The 16,349-nt window shown below is 44.5% G+C and overlaps 1 protein-coding gene across 1 annotated transcript; it reads left to right on the top strand.

Annotated features, from left to right (window-relative positions):
- The first annotated feature begins 494 nt into the window (after positions 1–494).
- Positions 495–2,742, top strand: BBS10 (Bardet-Biedl syndrome 10). The gene is made up of 2 exons (XM_059816148.1): positions 495–679; positions 759–2,742. Exons 1-2 carry the CDS (start codon positions 495–497, stop codon positions 2,713–2,715), a joined length of 2,142 nt encoding a protein of 713 aa, XP_059672131.1. The 3' UTR covers positions 2,716–2,742.
- Positions 2,743–16,349: the final 13,607 nt, after the last annotated feature.

Here is a 16,349-nt window from a genome sequence, read left to right as displayed (position 1 = left end):
TTTTCCCGGGGCGCTGCCCTCTGTCAGGGGCCGATGACACACGTTCCTGTCCAGGCCTTTTGTTTGACCAAGTGGGAAAATCAGTCTTCACGACACAGAGCCCGTCTCTGGTGATTTGTTTCTGCTCGGTCGCCGCCGTTCCCGCGCTGTACGTCACCCGGGCTCGCCGTTTGTTGAAGGGATTTGAACTGTTACCGGGCGGCGGAAGCGGGTCACCCCCGGGCTGGGGGCCGGCCCTGCCGCGCCGCCTGCCGCACCCAATAAAGACGTGTCGCACCTCTGCCCCGCTCCGCTCTCTGCGCCGCTCCCCCGGCTCGGCCGGCTCCGGGTTCCCCCCCGCCGCGCGGGCCTCCCCTCACGGCGTCGCCCAAGTCCCCGCGCATGCGCGCGCCCCCCTCAGCCATTGGTCCGAGCGGTGTGCGTGACGTTACCCTGCAACTCCGCCCATGCGCGCTGCTCGCGGAAGGGGCGTGGCGTGGCGGGCGGCGGTTGCTATGGCGTCGCGGCGGGAGCTGGGGCGGCTGGCGCAGGAGGCGGCGGCGCTGGCGGGCGCGGTGCGCGGCGCCCTGGGGCCGCGGGGCGGGCGGGCACTGCTGGTGCGGCCCACCGGCGAGGCGCTGCTCACGCGGGACGGGCGGCGCCTGCTGGAGGCGCTCACCCTGGAGCCGCCGACGGCCAGGTAGCGCGGGGCGGGCGGGCGGGCGGGCTGGGGAGGCCGGGGGGGGCGCGGTTCCGCCTAATCGCTCGTGTGCCCGCAGGGTGATGGCGGCCTGCGCCTGCAGCCACCGCGCCGCGACGGGGGACGGCGCCAAGACGTTCGTGGTGCTGCTGGCCGGCGTGCTGGGCGGCCTGCGGGCGGCGGGCGGCGGCGGCCTGCGGCGGGCGCTGCGGGCCTTCGAGGCGCAGGTGCTGGAGCGGGCCGTGGCGCGGGGCCTGCGGGGGCACCTTCTGTCGGCTCTCCCCGGGTGGGAGGCGGAGGCGGAGCGGGGCGCCCTGGAGGCGCTGCTGGAGGCCTATCTGGGCGGCCGGCTGGGGCCGGGCGAGCGGCGGTGCCTAGCGCGGCTCTGCTGCGAGTACTGCCGCCGCTGCGCCCCGGCCGCCGCCCCCCGCCAGCAGGTGCTGCGGCTCCTCGGCCGCCGCTTCGCGGAGCTGCACGCCGCCGTGGCCGGCCTCCCTGTGGCGAGCTCCAGGGTCCTGCCGGGCCTCGTCCTCCGCAGGGACTTCGCGGCCTACTGCCCGGCGGGTGGGGACCTGCGGGCCGTGCTCGTCACCGAGCCGCTCCGGCCCACCCTCTCGGCCCCCGGCGTCGAGTTTGTCGTCGGCTCCGAGGGTCAGTATCAGGCCTCCCTGCGCTGGATCTCGAGGAGGACAGAAGCCTTAATGAAACACTTGCAGAGCAACAACATTAAGCTGCTGCTGTCGAGCGTCAAGCAAGACGAAGTAGTTATCTACTATGCAAAATTATACGGTGTATCTGTGGTAGATTGCTTATCGTCAGAGGAAATGGCCCTTATCCGTGAAATCACAGAAGTCTCGCCTTACGCACCTTTTGGTGACGACGTACACAGAGAAATCACTGAAGCTGCAGTGGCAACGTTTTGTCAGCCCTTGCTGCTTGGATCAAAGAGATGCGTTCACATTGGCTTCACCAGTGTGTGTGCCTTTCAGCCCCATTGCCTAATTCTTTGTGGGCCGGTCGATGGTGTTAATGAGCAACATGCTGCTGCTTTGCAAGGGGCATTTACAATGCTGCAGCAGCTGTTCAAAAGAGTTGATCAGAGGGAGGAATGCAAAGCAGAAGGAGGAAGCCAGAAAGAAGTCACAGATGTTTGCAGCTGGCATTCTTCAGCTACTCAGAAGCAACTCATAATAGAAAATACTTCTTGTAACAGTAATCAGGTTTCTGAACAACAGCTGAAAACACACAGGGATGAAATAGAGACACAAATTGTAGACCCTGACTTGCAGGAAAGTGAAAATCTAGCATGTGTGCAAACAGACTTGCAAATACCTTCAAATCCCACCTCAGACATCAAAGAATTCAATCTTGCCACTGAAGGAGATGGCTCTTCAAGAGACTTACAGAAACTGTATGCAAAATGCGAGCATCCGGGTGACGTGCATGACAGCTATAAAAGTGATTCACTTGTGGACAATCAAAAGAACTACAGCACTGCTGTATCAGCAGCAGATAATGCTGATACAGTCACTGAGTGTGAACGCCTAGATGTTGGCAAAGATCTAGAGAAAATAAGTTGCAATGTAGTTCCATTTAAACATGAAAAGAGTTGTGTAAGTATCACACAGAATTATTCCAACTCCCTCATAGAACCAGGATCAGTTTTGCCAGTAGGAGGTTACTTCGAAATCCTGTTACATTATTACATTCTGTACTATGCAAAACGGTTTCAGCCCTCAGAGGTAACTGTTGTATCTAGTGTTGTTGCTGATGCTTTGCTAAGTATTCCTAAGTCCTTATACAGGACAACAGAACAAAACAGCTTTACCAAATTCTATCTCAAAGCTACAAACGCACTCAGAAAAAATCAGCCACTGCCTATGAATGAGAAAGGCTTAGAATCAGTGTATTGCAAATACCAGTTAGTCATTTCAGTTCTTCATTGTGTTACAGAGCTTCTCTCCATAGATTTAATAATTGGTGTTAAGCAGCCACTGCAAAAAATTGAGGATAATGACTCAGAAGATGACTTCTGAAATCATTAATAAAGAATGTTTTGAGTATGTGTTTTCCTGTGTCTTTTTGTCAAATGGATGTGTCTCAAAATGCAGCGCTAGAGACTAAAAGACATCTTTTTGGGCCCAGAGACCTAATGTACTTCTTTCCTCGTAGAAGACAAGGAAGAAAAATGCTGCCCAGGTGAGATTTGTGGAAAACTGGGTTATGAACGGCACAAACTTGAAGTTTCAAACATGAGAAGGTGTAGCTGATTTCTACTGCAGAAGATCTGCAATGCCTTCTCCATCCACATGCAGAGGATCATGTGTACGTTCTAGCCAAGGGTGAACTTTGCCTCTTTTGGAGGTTTGAGTATATATGCAAGTTAGATGTGATTAGTTTTCCTGGCATGTTAAAAGTTGATGGTATGACACAAGCCACTGAACTTGCAAGTTGTAAGCAAGGGGTTTTTTTAGCCTTCATAATAGGCTGGATTGAATGTTACTTTAAATAAAAATATTTTTGTATATATTGTGGTTTTGAATATAATGGGAAAAATATAACCGTTGTTAGCCTGTTCAGTGCTGGGACAGGCAGTGGTAGGCCACTGCAGTGTATCCCAATGAAGAATTTTCTCGTTTGATAGGAGTGGTGACATTTTTATTTTCCACTGAGTTCACTTCAGTCAAACTAGTAGAATTAAGAATAATTTCATATTGTGACTGGCTGGCATTTGCTCTGGCAAATTAGTTTATGTGGCATTACTTAGTACAACTATTTTAACTATACTGGATTGAGTGGTGCTGCTGCTATAAAAGGCTGTGTAATCATGCAAAAAAGCTACACAGGCAATAATGCAGTTTTGCATGAAAAACCTGAGACAATGTTTCAGTTCACACTTTGATCATTCCAGATTTTATTCTGGGTTTTCTGTTTTGGGGTTAGTGTTTTTAATTCTTTCCTCCCTGCCCCCCCTGAGGATTTTCACCCTAATTTGATTTGCTTTAAACTCAGTGTCACCTGGGTGTCAATATATCTCCTTTTCTGCTGTGTCTTAAAAGCTTCTGGTTTGATGTGGGAGGTTTTGAGTAACTGAACAGCTGCAGCTGATAACAGTGTCATTGCTAGTATTGCGTAATACTTAAGAGTAACTGCATTTTTTTTTTTAATCTGCCATTAAATAAAATTTAGCAAGGATATTTAAAATCATAGGCCCAAATCATATTTATCTGCTATACCTGAGATGATTACACTGGAAATCAGATTTTTTTTCCCATTAATTTATGCGGTTGCTTTCCCTTTTTCAGCTTCTGTGGAAGAGTCTGTCTACCAAAGTTCTTTCACGTATTTTGGCAGCCGTGCTTTGTTTGACTACAACTTTCTGTTGGCAATTTATATGTATTCTTGGTAAAATAAAATATTGTAATTTTTTTTTTCCCTGACTAATACACTCTTACAGACATCTGCATATGAAAAACAGTGAAACTCAGTGTTCACTAGAGTGATTTCTTTAGTAAAGGACTAGGGACAGTAATTTTTTTTTAGAATCATTTTTGGTGTGTGCAGAGGTGGGGGAGAATTAAACACAGAGAAGAGGAAAGAAAATCATATTCTTGCTTGTTACCACATGCTTTCAGTAGCTGCTTAATGTGACAGGTCCAGAATGAGCGAAGAGAAATCTCTGTTGTGGAAGAGCTGGTGTTTCAGACCTGCGTGCCCTGCTTGTCCGGACAGCCTTGGGGCCACTTGGGAGCTTCCGTCAGCCGTGGCGTTTCAGCAGGCACTTGGGTTCTCCATTTTAAATTTGTAATGAGCTGCCGAGACAGTTTTGCTCTTTCACAAGTTTCTGCATATTGTCTTCAAACTGCTGACCAACTTGCTGGCCAAAGATTAATGATTTGCTTCGAGGTAGTCTAACAACAGCAGCTCAGAGCACATGAAGCCTGGCAGCAGTGGGGGTTGTCTGCAGAAGCCGCTTTTGTGTTCTGAAGCTAGGTGTTCTCTAAATACAGGTAAAATAAAGAGAATACTGTATCATTTCACATTATTTTATACCATTTGCACATCTGCACACTTTCAGATTTACTGCAGTTCCTTGAAAAAGGTTAAACCAAAAATATTTTGTTATGTGAATGGCTTTCTGGCTGTTTGATTTAAATTGTGTCATTCCTATTGAGAAGAAGAAAGTCCAAAAATTTTATGATATACAAACCTCTATTTTGGTATGCCCGAGATACAAGGGAGACTTTAAAAATGACAATTACATAAAACTTCTTTTTCTGACCTGTTTCGGGTGAAACCTCTCAAATCTGAAGGCTCATGGGGTCAGATGCTGTATTTCAGTGACTTCTCTGTCCTTTCACACTTTGTGAATGGTAAGTTTTCCCTTTTGAACTACTGATTCCTTGTTTTGTGTGGAGAGCTGAGAACATGGCATGCCTTTCCCTTGGAGAGGAATGTCCCCTCTTTGTCCTGGACTGCTGGGGTGATGCTTTTTCAGGACATGGCTGTTTGGATTCCAGTCCTGGAGTCTAAGCACATTATGAGATGTGCACCAGCTCAAGGAAAAGAAAGGTGTTAACTTAGCCTTTGGGGAGAAGAGCAGATTTACTTCTGGATTCAGCTCTCTTATCTTTAGGAGTCTCCTCCAGTAATTAGCCCGGAAGACCTAATCTTAGAAAATACTTTGGGATCACTGGTGTCCCAGCTGCTCTTCAAGCGACAGGCTGTTCGTAGCCCTGAGAAGCGGCGGCAGCCTGCATTCCAGCCTGCGGCTCAGGTGCTGTCAGTGCAGTTTCTCCTCTGCTGATGTTTCTGACCTGCCTCAGCAGCTGCCCCCCAGTTGCAGAGGCTGTGGTTACCCAGTCACCCTACTTGGGCTGTTACTGCTTGTTGGTACCTAAGCCTTAGGTATGCAATTATTCATGGCATCTTGCAGCTATCCCAAATTTTAAAGCTATATATAAATGTTACTTGTCCTTTGACAGGCAGCATAGGGACGATTCTCAGAGTGATCTCTTGACATAGTGGCAGGGGCAAAGGGGTTACCTGGGGCAGTGCGGAAGAATATGTTTACTCAGTCAAAAGCTCAGGGAGCGGTATGTTTGGGCACGCGCTAAGGTCGTAAAAGCCTATGGGTTTTTCTTCTTGCACTGTTTCCCAGAGATTATTTCTATTTGTGCTATTATTCTATTATTTTTATGTTTCTAAATATGGATTGGCCTTCACACAAAGTGAAAGTCAGGTGCACGTGGGTATGTGTGTGGGCTCAGGTCCAAACTCGAAATACAATATAAAGTACAAGGATACTGGGGTTAATAGCCTAAGATTAAGAGAATGAGTTTAGAAAAATCTTGACGTTTAACTCTCCTTTCTACAGCCCCTGGCAAACCTATATTCTACCTCACATGAAATTCATCAGAATATTTTAAAGGCGCTCACCCCAGCCTCAAGGAATGTAGGTGTATTTTAAGCAAGGTAATCCCTTTTGTCAGGTAGCAGATTCACATATACAGGCAGGTAGTTTCTTTTTTCTATGTTAAAAAAACCCCGGTTTTAAGATGCATGTGTGGTAATGTGTAGTGAGACTAGATTGAAACTGCATCCTGCACACAGCTCTTGAGAATGGGAATAATCTGTTTACATGACAAGGACACACCGTTTCTATTTGTTGATTTGGGTGCGAGTGGAGTCTCAACAGACTTTTACAGGTGCTGGGACTGCACCGAGACAGCCTCCGCTCCCCAGCGCTCCTCCAGCTGCCTTTGCCCATTGCCTGACCCCAGCAGCTCACCGCTCAGCACCTTCCTCGGGCCCTTGTCATTGATCTCCGGCCACACCAGCTCCCAGTTTGCCAAATGGGTATTGCTTAACTTCTTAGGTGGAAGTTACGCAACCTAAATATGGCCTTGTATTTTCATCCATGCTTGGTTGATTACTGACTTCTAGCCTTTTTGGCAGCTATACAGAGAGTATCGCTAACAGGAACCAGTCGCAACAAAGAATATTACTCTGTTGTGTCACAAATCACACACTACTGAATCACGTGTGCAAGAGGGAGTAGGGGAATGCAATATTTTGTTTAGGAGCATAACTGTATAGTGGCATAACTCTGGTAATTTTATATTGGTTTTATTGTTACCTTTATAACAGTCTTCTTCCAGAGTCTACAGGTGGGTGATTAATCATACCACGAGAGAATATTAAGGAAGATTAAATTCTTCACTTGCATGTAGCTCCTGGACTTCACTAGAATTGCATTCATCTGAGCCTGTACTTATTTTGCTTTTTGTTATGTGTCAAATCTGCTATTAGTGGTAGAGACTTCCATTTTTGATTACTAAATTTATTTCTATGCTTGTTTATGTTCATCTGTCCCCTTGTGTCTTTTTGGTGAGGTTCTTTTAAATTTCATGTTGAGAGAGAAACTATTTCAATGTCCAGATGTGAAAATCTCTTTAGTTTAATTACCTTGAAATCTAAGAAACCGGGGTTTTGTCACCAGTAAAACCAAAGGTTAAATACTTGCTTTATTTACTATCACATTTATTGCATTATTACTATTAAGACTGAAGAAATCAAGAGAGTAATGTCTGAATTTATAAACAGTAGCTTTGGAAATGTGTTGGCTGTAATTAACACGATTATAACTTTGCAGTAGCATTTTGTGTAAAAGGCGTCATTTGTATTCTGTTAATGAAATTAGAAATAGATGTTTGGATCTAGGATTATACAAATTACTTCCCTCTGAGAATATTAAACTAATAATCACTTCCAGGAATGAGAAATTTAATTTTAGCATTCCAAAACTAAAAGTAACAATAGCAAAAATGTAATAGATTTAATATATAGTAGCTCCTTCTTTATTATATGATTCAACAGAAGACTAGACTCTGGAAGCAATGCTTATTCCTGTGATAGATAGAGCAGTGCACTGTTTTTAAAAACAGTCCTGGCAAAAAGAACACAAAACAGTTTTCTGTAGGAAAACCATTCCTGCTGGTTCAGCAGACAGTTTATTTCTCATGAAATCACCAGCAGGTAAAAGAACTGTTACACTGAGGCTTTGGTTTGGTGCGGGATTAAGGGCACATCAGTGATATTGCTTCCTGTGTGGCTGCGTCCTAAGCCACCTACAGCAGAGCTCACTATAAAAGATAATATTTCTATTTAAGGTATTTATAAAAAGGTATTGTTTTACCAAACAATATTTTGTTCTTATTTTGAGATTCCCAGTAAAACAATCCAGCATGGTGATCTTTCTTTCGGTAATAATCATGACCTACTTTCAGTGGGTGTCTTCATTTTCCAGGCAAAGCATCTGATTAAGTATTACCTTAAAATGTAAATGCAGAGAGTGAACACATGGCAGGGATTTCTCTGTGCATGTGGGGAAAAGGCAGCTCCAGATGAGAGTTACATCCGTTGAGATTTTAACATTAGACTTGATACATGTCCGGTCTCATGTATGAGGATTATATTGAGGCTTTTGGAGCAATGAAAGTCATTGTAGAAACCGCTGGATTATATTCACAGGGCAAATAAACTGCATGGGATCCATTTCCTAAACCCAGAAATACTCTGAGGCTCCTTATTACTGTTGCAGTACTGAAAAGAGTACAGAATAGTTACATAGTACTGCAAAAAATTTAATCTGTTATCAGTGTTGACTGTATTGGAGATGTTTATTGGCATACGGGTTTTTTAATGTACTGGTTTTAGGAGTACAATCCTGAGGACCAGTGCCCTGCTGCAGGGCTGCTCCTGCCGTTCCTGTCGGTACCGGGGGTAGCTCTGCCCCTGCGCTCTGGCAGTCGTCTGTTGCCTCCCTTTTCAGCTTTTCTAGTACATGTAGCTTCACGTAATCTGTTGTTTCAGTGTGACTAGGGTGTTTTTAATTCATAGAACAAAATAAAGGGCAGCTTATTTAATTTCATGATTGATGAATTTGTGTATGTGAAAACTTTCTTCATAACTTACACACCTAAAAAGAAAAGTTTAGAACTGTGGTACTGTAAAGACAATTTTTCGTAAGAAGTACCTAGTAATTCCCATTACAAAAGTCAGGTTTTAGGACTTGTAATGCAGCCTGGATGCTCTCGCTTCCCACACTGTACAGGGAGTGGCTGCTTCCTTCTGGTTTACCTGGGAAATGTTGGCCAAGCAGTTCAATTGTTTCCAGAAAAAAAATCAGAACAGATACTTTGTTTTGCCTTCATTTTGTAAGATTGATCTTTTATTTGAGATTCTTTGCAATCCCTTTGCTTCACTGCTGGGAGCACAGTTCTCTATTTCTTCTCTACTAAGAGAGCTGGAAGGAGATATGAATCAGGGAGCAAAAAAAATCTGAACCCAAATCCTCTACTTTGTGTCCTGGGTCTCCAAAATAACATGCTGCTGGGCTGCCTCCTCACTGGCTTCACTCTGGTGACACTTACGCACTGAAAAATACAAAAGCTGCTCAGTCACATATAAGAGGGGTCCTGCTGTGCCAAGCTTAGATGTGATCCAGTTCAGCTTACTGTAGTGTTTATGGATTAATTTGGGCAGCTCAGGAAACTTTGCAAGCTGCGATGTAGGTAAGTGGAGGGGTTTTGTGGCATTTCCAAACAACCGGTGCTTATAATACAGCAAGTATTGGAAATTACGTTCCCTGTAATAGAAGACATTTTTATCACCTTGCAGAATTCTTTAGTGAGACACATTTTAAGCCTTGGGGTTATTAGCAAGTATTATCAGCACCATTTTGTTCTAGGACTCCCCTCTATTTCAAAAGTTTGCACCCTTGACCGTAATCATAAGTATTGCAGAAGACATATGGCTTGGATCTGTGAAGAGGAGCCAGTCTCTAATCAAGCAGAAAGCAGGAAATTTTCTCCTCCTCTTTCATTGCTTCTACTCTCTGCTTGACTGTAGAGCTCATGAGACAGTGTAATAACAGTAATAACTCCATAGGTGTGTGGGTGGAGAGAAGGAGGACAAGAATAAGAGATGACAGGAGGTAAGAAGACCCAGTTCAAAAGGAAGAGAGGAGGAAAGATGAAGGTTGAATGGTGAATAGAGCATAGAAAAGGACTGTCACGTAGAAGGAAGAATGTAGAGTCTCAGATACACGATGGGAAGAAGCAGCCCCAGCTTCCACATGTCCCTCCCTGGAGAGGCAGTAGCAAAGGGAAGACATTAAGTTCTGCTCACCCCTTGGAAGAGTGGCAAAAGATGGTTGCCAAATGGAAAAAAAAAAATCCATGAAACTGATTTTCTCCTGTGCTGGTGTAGGACAGTAGCTCCCTCGGGAAGCATTAGGAGCCGTGGACACAGGCTGTCTGCATATCCCAAGGCAGTCTGGGCTGTAAACTTGGGACAGCCTGAGATAACGATTCACATTTCTGTTCCTGAAGTTCAAAGAGTCTCGGGGTAGGTGCAGAAATTACGGGGTGTGGATTACATTTATTTAGATAGCACATCTTGCCCTCACTGGCCTGAGCCTCTGGAATGTGCTTTGATCCTGAGGTACTTCCAGGATACAGACTGGAGTCATCAGTAATACTGTGTTTTGCTCCCCAGCCTCAGTGGCGAGGGGTTCTGGGCTTGAGCTCGTGTCGTTACTTGTGCCTGGGGAATACTGCGCAAGTTCATGTTACAGGTCATGCAGTGAATAGCACGGGATTGTGACGGGAAGCTGCTGGGTTTACTGCTTTGAAAATAATTGTACAAACTCTTACTGAAGTCATAAATTACCACCTGATAAATTTGCTATCTGCTAGGCCTTAGATAATTAATCTAAATTTGCATGTTTTAAAGCGTAGAAAGCCTGTCTAGGACCTCTAAGCTTATTTTCGTAGTGAAATGTAACAGAAGTTCAGTGGTTTTAGCCTCCTTATTGAATTGTAGGGAAAAATGAATTTTCTTGTATCATTCTGAATTCTCATAAGACTGAAAAGTTTCAAGAGAAACAATTATTCTAAAAATCATAGATTTCCAGCATCTCAAATACCAGTCTCTTATTGCTAATGTCTTTTTTGTTTAATAGCTAGCACTGATGACCACAAAAAGGGTCTAGCCCCACTGAAAAGAGCTGGTTTCTACTTCTGCATATTCAGACCCCAAACCTCTAATCCAAACGTATTCAAGTGATTGTAGACAGAAGATACTGAATTTACAGGGTACCAGACCAGTAAAATTAATTACCTAGTACTTTAGAGCAGAAGATGATTGATACTAGTTTTTTTTCTAATTAATAATTCTCATTGTTTTTCCCCCTAAAAAAAAAAATAATGGTTGAAATAAAATGCATGAACAAGATTATAGATTGTTCACTTGCTATTGTATTTGAATATTTGAGTTTTAACCATTCATTCTGTGGTGTCTCTAGGGTTTTGTAAATATGATTAATATCTGATTTTAAAAACTTTTTATTGATTCAGTACCTGCCTGACTTTGACTGTAACATTTTAGCTGCAAATTATAATAAAATAAATAATAAATAACAAATAATAAATAATAAATAAAATAATAAAATTATTTATAATAAAAAGATGGCAAACATCTCTGAATATCTTGAAAATCTATGACTGTGAAGCATTGGGGAAGAACAGCGAATTTTGTCTTCTGGAGTTCTATAACAATGTATGCCTGAGGTTAGGAATGGGTCCCAAACCAGCAGCATCTGCAAACTGTGTTTAGTATCTCATAAATTGTACAGCTTTTTAACAATTTTACCTTTACATTTTGGCACTGCTCAGGTTTATAACAAAGTCTAAATCTATATTGAAATGCAGAGAAATAAATTTCTCATCATTATTCCCCCTGGATTCCTGTTGTCAGAATGAGTGGGTGTTAACGTCAGAAGGTAGAATAAATGTTACTGCCTTGAAATGCTTCCTTTGCAGCTCCTAATATTTTTGCACTTGTCATTATGAGCTTTCTAGATGCTCCAGTTTTGAGCTTGGAATAAATTTGTTCCACTCGTAAAAACACACCCATCTGTAGGAATGAATGTGTGCGTGTGCCTTTCTTTAATTTCTGTAATGTGACATGTATTTTCCCTCACTAATTTTCCTCCCTTGCACTGTTTTGAGGTGCCATGTGACACTGGCCATTATTTATCCATATTTTTTCCTCAAGGTTGAGAGTTGTTACATTTGGTTAAAATCTTAGATGCCAGAATTTCTCTTGACTTACTACTTATCTGTTCACATATATTTTAATCACCCTGTTCAAAAATTATTTTAATGTAAGAGTCATTGAATGATTCAATAGAGAACAGCAGATATGAATATTTAATTTAAAGAAGGCAAGTGCTGAGGACTTTTCAAACTTTTCATAGTAACAAACAGCACAGGATTAATATCTTAGAGTTGATGATAAGTGGATTGTCCTAAAATGGTTTTCATTTACGAGAAATTTCTAGGATGACTTTATAGTTGGACAGTATCACCATATAATTAGTTTGCTGCTATTGGTATAATTAGTGAGTGCAACAGTAATAGAGCAACCTACATTTCTTGTAAAAATAACTAACCAACAGTTGGTCTTCTGCAGGAATAGCTGTTAAATATCACGGGGTAAAGATATCAGCTAGAGGAGGAGGCAGAGGTTAAGACCCCAGGGTTTTATCATTGCTGGCACTGATTTACTGCAAAGGCTGGAGTAAGTCACTTAATGCCTGTATGATTAATTTTTCATCATGAGATAGTAGTGGGCTTCATAATCATAAAGGTTTCAGGACGTGCTTTAAATCTCTGGGAATCCAAAAATGGATGCAGATGCAATCATCGTGTGTTAAAAAAAATAAATACAATGTATTGGATGTCCTGTCAGTTTCTCAATTATCTTTTTATAAAGTGTGGAAAACTGTTTTTACCAGGATTGCAGATACTGTATATTTTATTCTGCCTTTTACCCCTGACTACTGCAGGAAGAGTGAGGTGTTAATGAGGAAGCAGCCACCGTTTCCTACCTTCCTTTCCCTTCTAATACAAGAAAAACTCCCTCGCATATTAAGGATCTCTGCATGCAGTACGATGAAATGTTTAAAATGCAGTGGGTTTCACGAGCCCGTCCCTTTCCCTTGATGCAGCCATGCATTTGTTCCTCTGTTTCCCTGAGCCATTGCACGTGCCTTGAACTCCAAGCAGCTCGGAAGAAGTGGTAACCAGAATACCTGGCATAGCCCAGCCGGGACAGGCAGCGGTGACTTCCAGAAGGTGCAAAGAGGAGCCCCGTGTCCGCCGGCTGAGCCAGCCTTCAAGGGGGAGCTGCCTCACCCCTGGAGCTGGCTGGAGGAGGGGTGTGCTTCGCCTTTCTCCCTGTGAGCACTGCAGACACCTGTCCCTGTGATTATTACGTACACCAAGCACCGGGGTCCAAAAAAATCCTCAGGCTCCTAAAAAGAAGTACAGGCAGAAGGTATTGCCTGCGTTACAGGCAACTAACTCTGCCCCTCGCCTGAAGTACCAGGCAGGTGCACGCTGGCGGTGCAGCGCGGTGCAGCCGTGCCCACCCTGGTCCGGCCTGCGGGGCCCGGCACAGCCCTGGCAGGGTGTTAGCGCGGTCCGGGGAGCAGCGTGGCCGTCCCTGAGCAGCCAGCGCCACGCTGACGCGCTTGTGCTGAGGCCTGTGGGGATGGCACGGAGCTGGATCGAGGCGCTAGAAAAGTCAGCGAACCTGGAGGTTTTGGCCTTGGCCTCCACACCTGGATGAGGTGCTTGGGACTTTGTCAGAAAGCATGCCTGGGAGCAGAAGTTTATGAGCCTTGAGGTGCTCTGTGGGTTCCCACCTCAGCTGAACAGACCGTCTAACTACCAGCCTTCTGCTCCTCGCCACCTGGGTTGACAAAGGGATGTTTCTGCACGCAGTCCCTGGGCGGCCCTGAGCTGTTCAGCCCGTGCCTAACAGACCCCAGCAGCACCGGGTTCAGCCCAAAGTCCCTTGCGAAGGTTGAGGGGGTCCAGGTGTCCAACCTGACAGCTGATGGCACAGCACGGCCATTTGCCTGCAGTGTGAGCCTCACCGGAGCCCATCACCGCCCACAGAAATGCTATAAGGAGCGGGTTCAGTGCCTCATGGCTTTTTTGTCTAAACCTTCACGCTCGCCATCTAAAGACGCCAGTATTCACTCACAGCCGAGTAAAGAATAACGTTACTTTTGGAGAGCCAGTTGGTGGGACACTGGCCTCAGGGGCACTACGCAGCATCTTTGAGGCTGTGTGACTGCGTTTCCTCGGCCTGCACGACTGTCCAGAGCTCCAGCATGGCGTGTGTGTGGTATGATGGTGTCCAGTTCAATTATATGACCTTCTCCATAGCCAACCAACTAGGAGTCTGGTCATACAGCCTGGCACTGGCTCTGTCTCCTAAGAGCAATGGAGGAAAGGTGAATGGAAAACCACTGCATGGGAAGCTCTGTCTCTTCTTCCCCTACAGCCATATCTTTTGATTTATTAGTTCCTTAATCCAAGTCCAGGTCTAATTTTTGAGGGAACAACACATGCCGAATTGTTGTCTAGTGTGCCATTTGGTTTGCTATGAGAGAAACTTAAGTGTGCAGTGGACAATCCATGTAACGTTGGATGATTATACTAGAATAAAACATATAGAGACAGAGACCATTTAGTGGGTTATGCGTGTCACATAATTCCAAGGTGTGCTTCTGTTAATCATTAACACAGGTAAAAATGTCTTGCGATTCTCCTTTGACTGCTAAACTTTAAAGATCTTCATGAAATAGTCTTCATTTTGGAAAACTTATTACTGCCATTAAAATAGTGAGTCCAACACCTACATATTTCTCATTTATCCATGGAATTTTGCTTCTTTCTCCTTAGATATTGGAGATCGCATTTTTTAAAAGACTAGAAGCTTTGTGTTTACACTAGTAACAGGTCCAACCCAAATTTCTAAGTCAAAATAAGATACTTATCTGGGATCCTAATCCACAGTTTTTCAATTTCAATGCATCAGCCCTAATGTACACAGGAGAAAAGCAATTTTGCTCAGATTTTGTCCCACTGGGCCAAAAACAATCTTTTTTTTTGGGGGGTGAGGGGGGTGGTGGTGTATGAGATATGATTTGGGTTGCTTGGGAAACAGCTGTATTAATACCTAATTCACAGGATGCCACTTTTACAGCAATTCTTTTACTCTGAATGTGTAGAGTATTGCGTGTTTATTCACGGACTTGGATATATTAGGTGTAGTCAGGTTGTTATGATGTTCTGATTTTGAACTTTAATTTCCACAGGTACCTTGACAGAGCAAACTAGCAGCAAGGAAAAGGACAGAGAGGTATGATTGTATTAAAAAGCTGACTAATTATCCTGAAGGTTGTATGGGAAAGTCAGAGAGAACTGAATCATGTGCCATTAGCAACTGAAACCCTCATTTTCTGTTAAAAAAAAGGTTGATGTGTATTGTTGCTCGTAAAACAAGCAACAGACTTTGGTTAAAATCTGACTGCTGCTGCAAAGGAGATGATTGACTGGAGAACCACAACCACACCAGTGTGCGGGTGACATTAAATGTCAGAGCATTGATGAAACTGGGAAGGAAGGGAAGGGTTTTTTTGGCTTTGCCTGGCCCAGGAGGGACAGACTGGTCTCATGCCCTGGGTTGCACGTAGCTGGAAAGCTGCCTTGCCTTACTGCCTGCTGAAAGAAGTTACTTGGAGTGATTTGTCCTAATAAATAAAAATCAAATTCCAGAGCGCAAATGGAAAAGATACAGTGTACAGTCCTGGAGCCTAACCCCCCCTGCGTATTTGCTGAAAAGGAAACCTCTTTTAGGTTTTACATTTTGTAAATTTCTTTCCTAAAGTCAAGGTATTCCACAGAACGTGGGTTCCCGCAGGACGGAGGTTTGAAGGGTTCAGGTTTATGAGACAAAGGGCAGTTGGGAAGGGCTGATCCTGAACTCAGTAGAGCGGGTGAAATGCTTGCATCGACTCCACAAATTTGAATTCAGACGGTAAGTGATGTGAAACAGGAATAGGAACAGGGGATTGGACTGAGGGAAGCTATTTGCATTTGTCTCTGGTTTCACTGAGAGCATCATGCTTGTTTAGTGAGCCAGGGATATCTGCTGTCTGCAAGGCGATGACTCCCAGTTCCTGCTGAGGGAGGAGCCAGAGCTGCAGGAGCCAGAATTGGCCATCTTCCAGAGGCGAGCTACCAGCACTCCTCGTGATGTGGCAGCCTTCTGTGCCGAGGTTGGCAGTCTCTCTTTGACTGCTGCGTGCAGCTCTAGAAAACCTTCTAAAGAAGAGAATTTTTTAAAAAGAAGCAACGCTTAGTATTAGTAACAAGACCAGATGTTGACCTCAGATGCCATGTCTGCTTCAGGTATCCTGGATGCTCTTCAATGCCTTATGCAAAAGCAGTTTAGGCACATTTATACCAAATGAACCTCTCTACCTCTTTTTTACTCCAGATGAAGGGAAGCCTCTTTCTTTTCTCTTTCCCTGGAGGGCTTTCTTCCTATCCCAGACACTGCATCGCAGCATGTGATACCACATAAAGTTTGTGCGTGCTCCCCATGTTGTTCTGCTTGAAATGTCACCAAGTGATGATGGAGGAACCAGGAGCCCCGAGAGGCTTTGCAGGCATTTACTTGGGAGGTGTCAACCAACAGGAAAAAGTCTGGAGAGCCCCTTGGGCTGAGCTAGTAGTCCTGCTGT

The sequence above is a fragment of the Gavia stellata genome, chromosome 4 (genome assembly GCF_030936135.1).
Source record: "Gavia stellata isolate bGavSte3 chromosome 4, bGavSte3.hap2, whole genome shotgun sequence".
NCBI classification, from domain to species: Eukaryota; Metazoa; Chordata; class Aves; order Gaviiformes; family Gaviidae; genus Gavia; species Gavia stellata.
This window is presented reverse-complemented; position numbering and strand designations above follow the sequence as displayed.

Excerpts from the sequence above, each read along its gene's own strand:
- BBS10 (XM_059816148.1), top strand. The coding sequence starts at position 495 with ATGGCGTCGCGGCGGGAGCTGGGGCGGCTGGCGCAGGAGGCGGCGGCG. Across the intron at positions 680-758 it reads CTGGAGCCGCCGACGGCCAG|GGTGATGGCGGCCTGCGCCT; the intron begins GTAGCGCGGGGC and ends GTGTGCCCGCAG.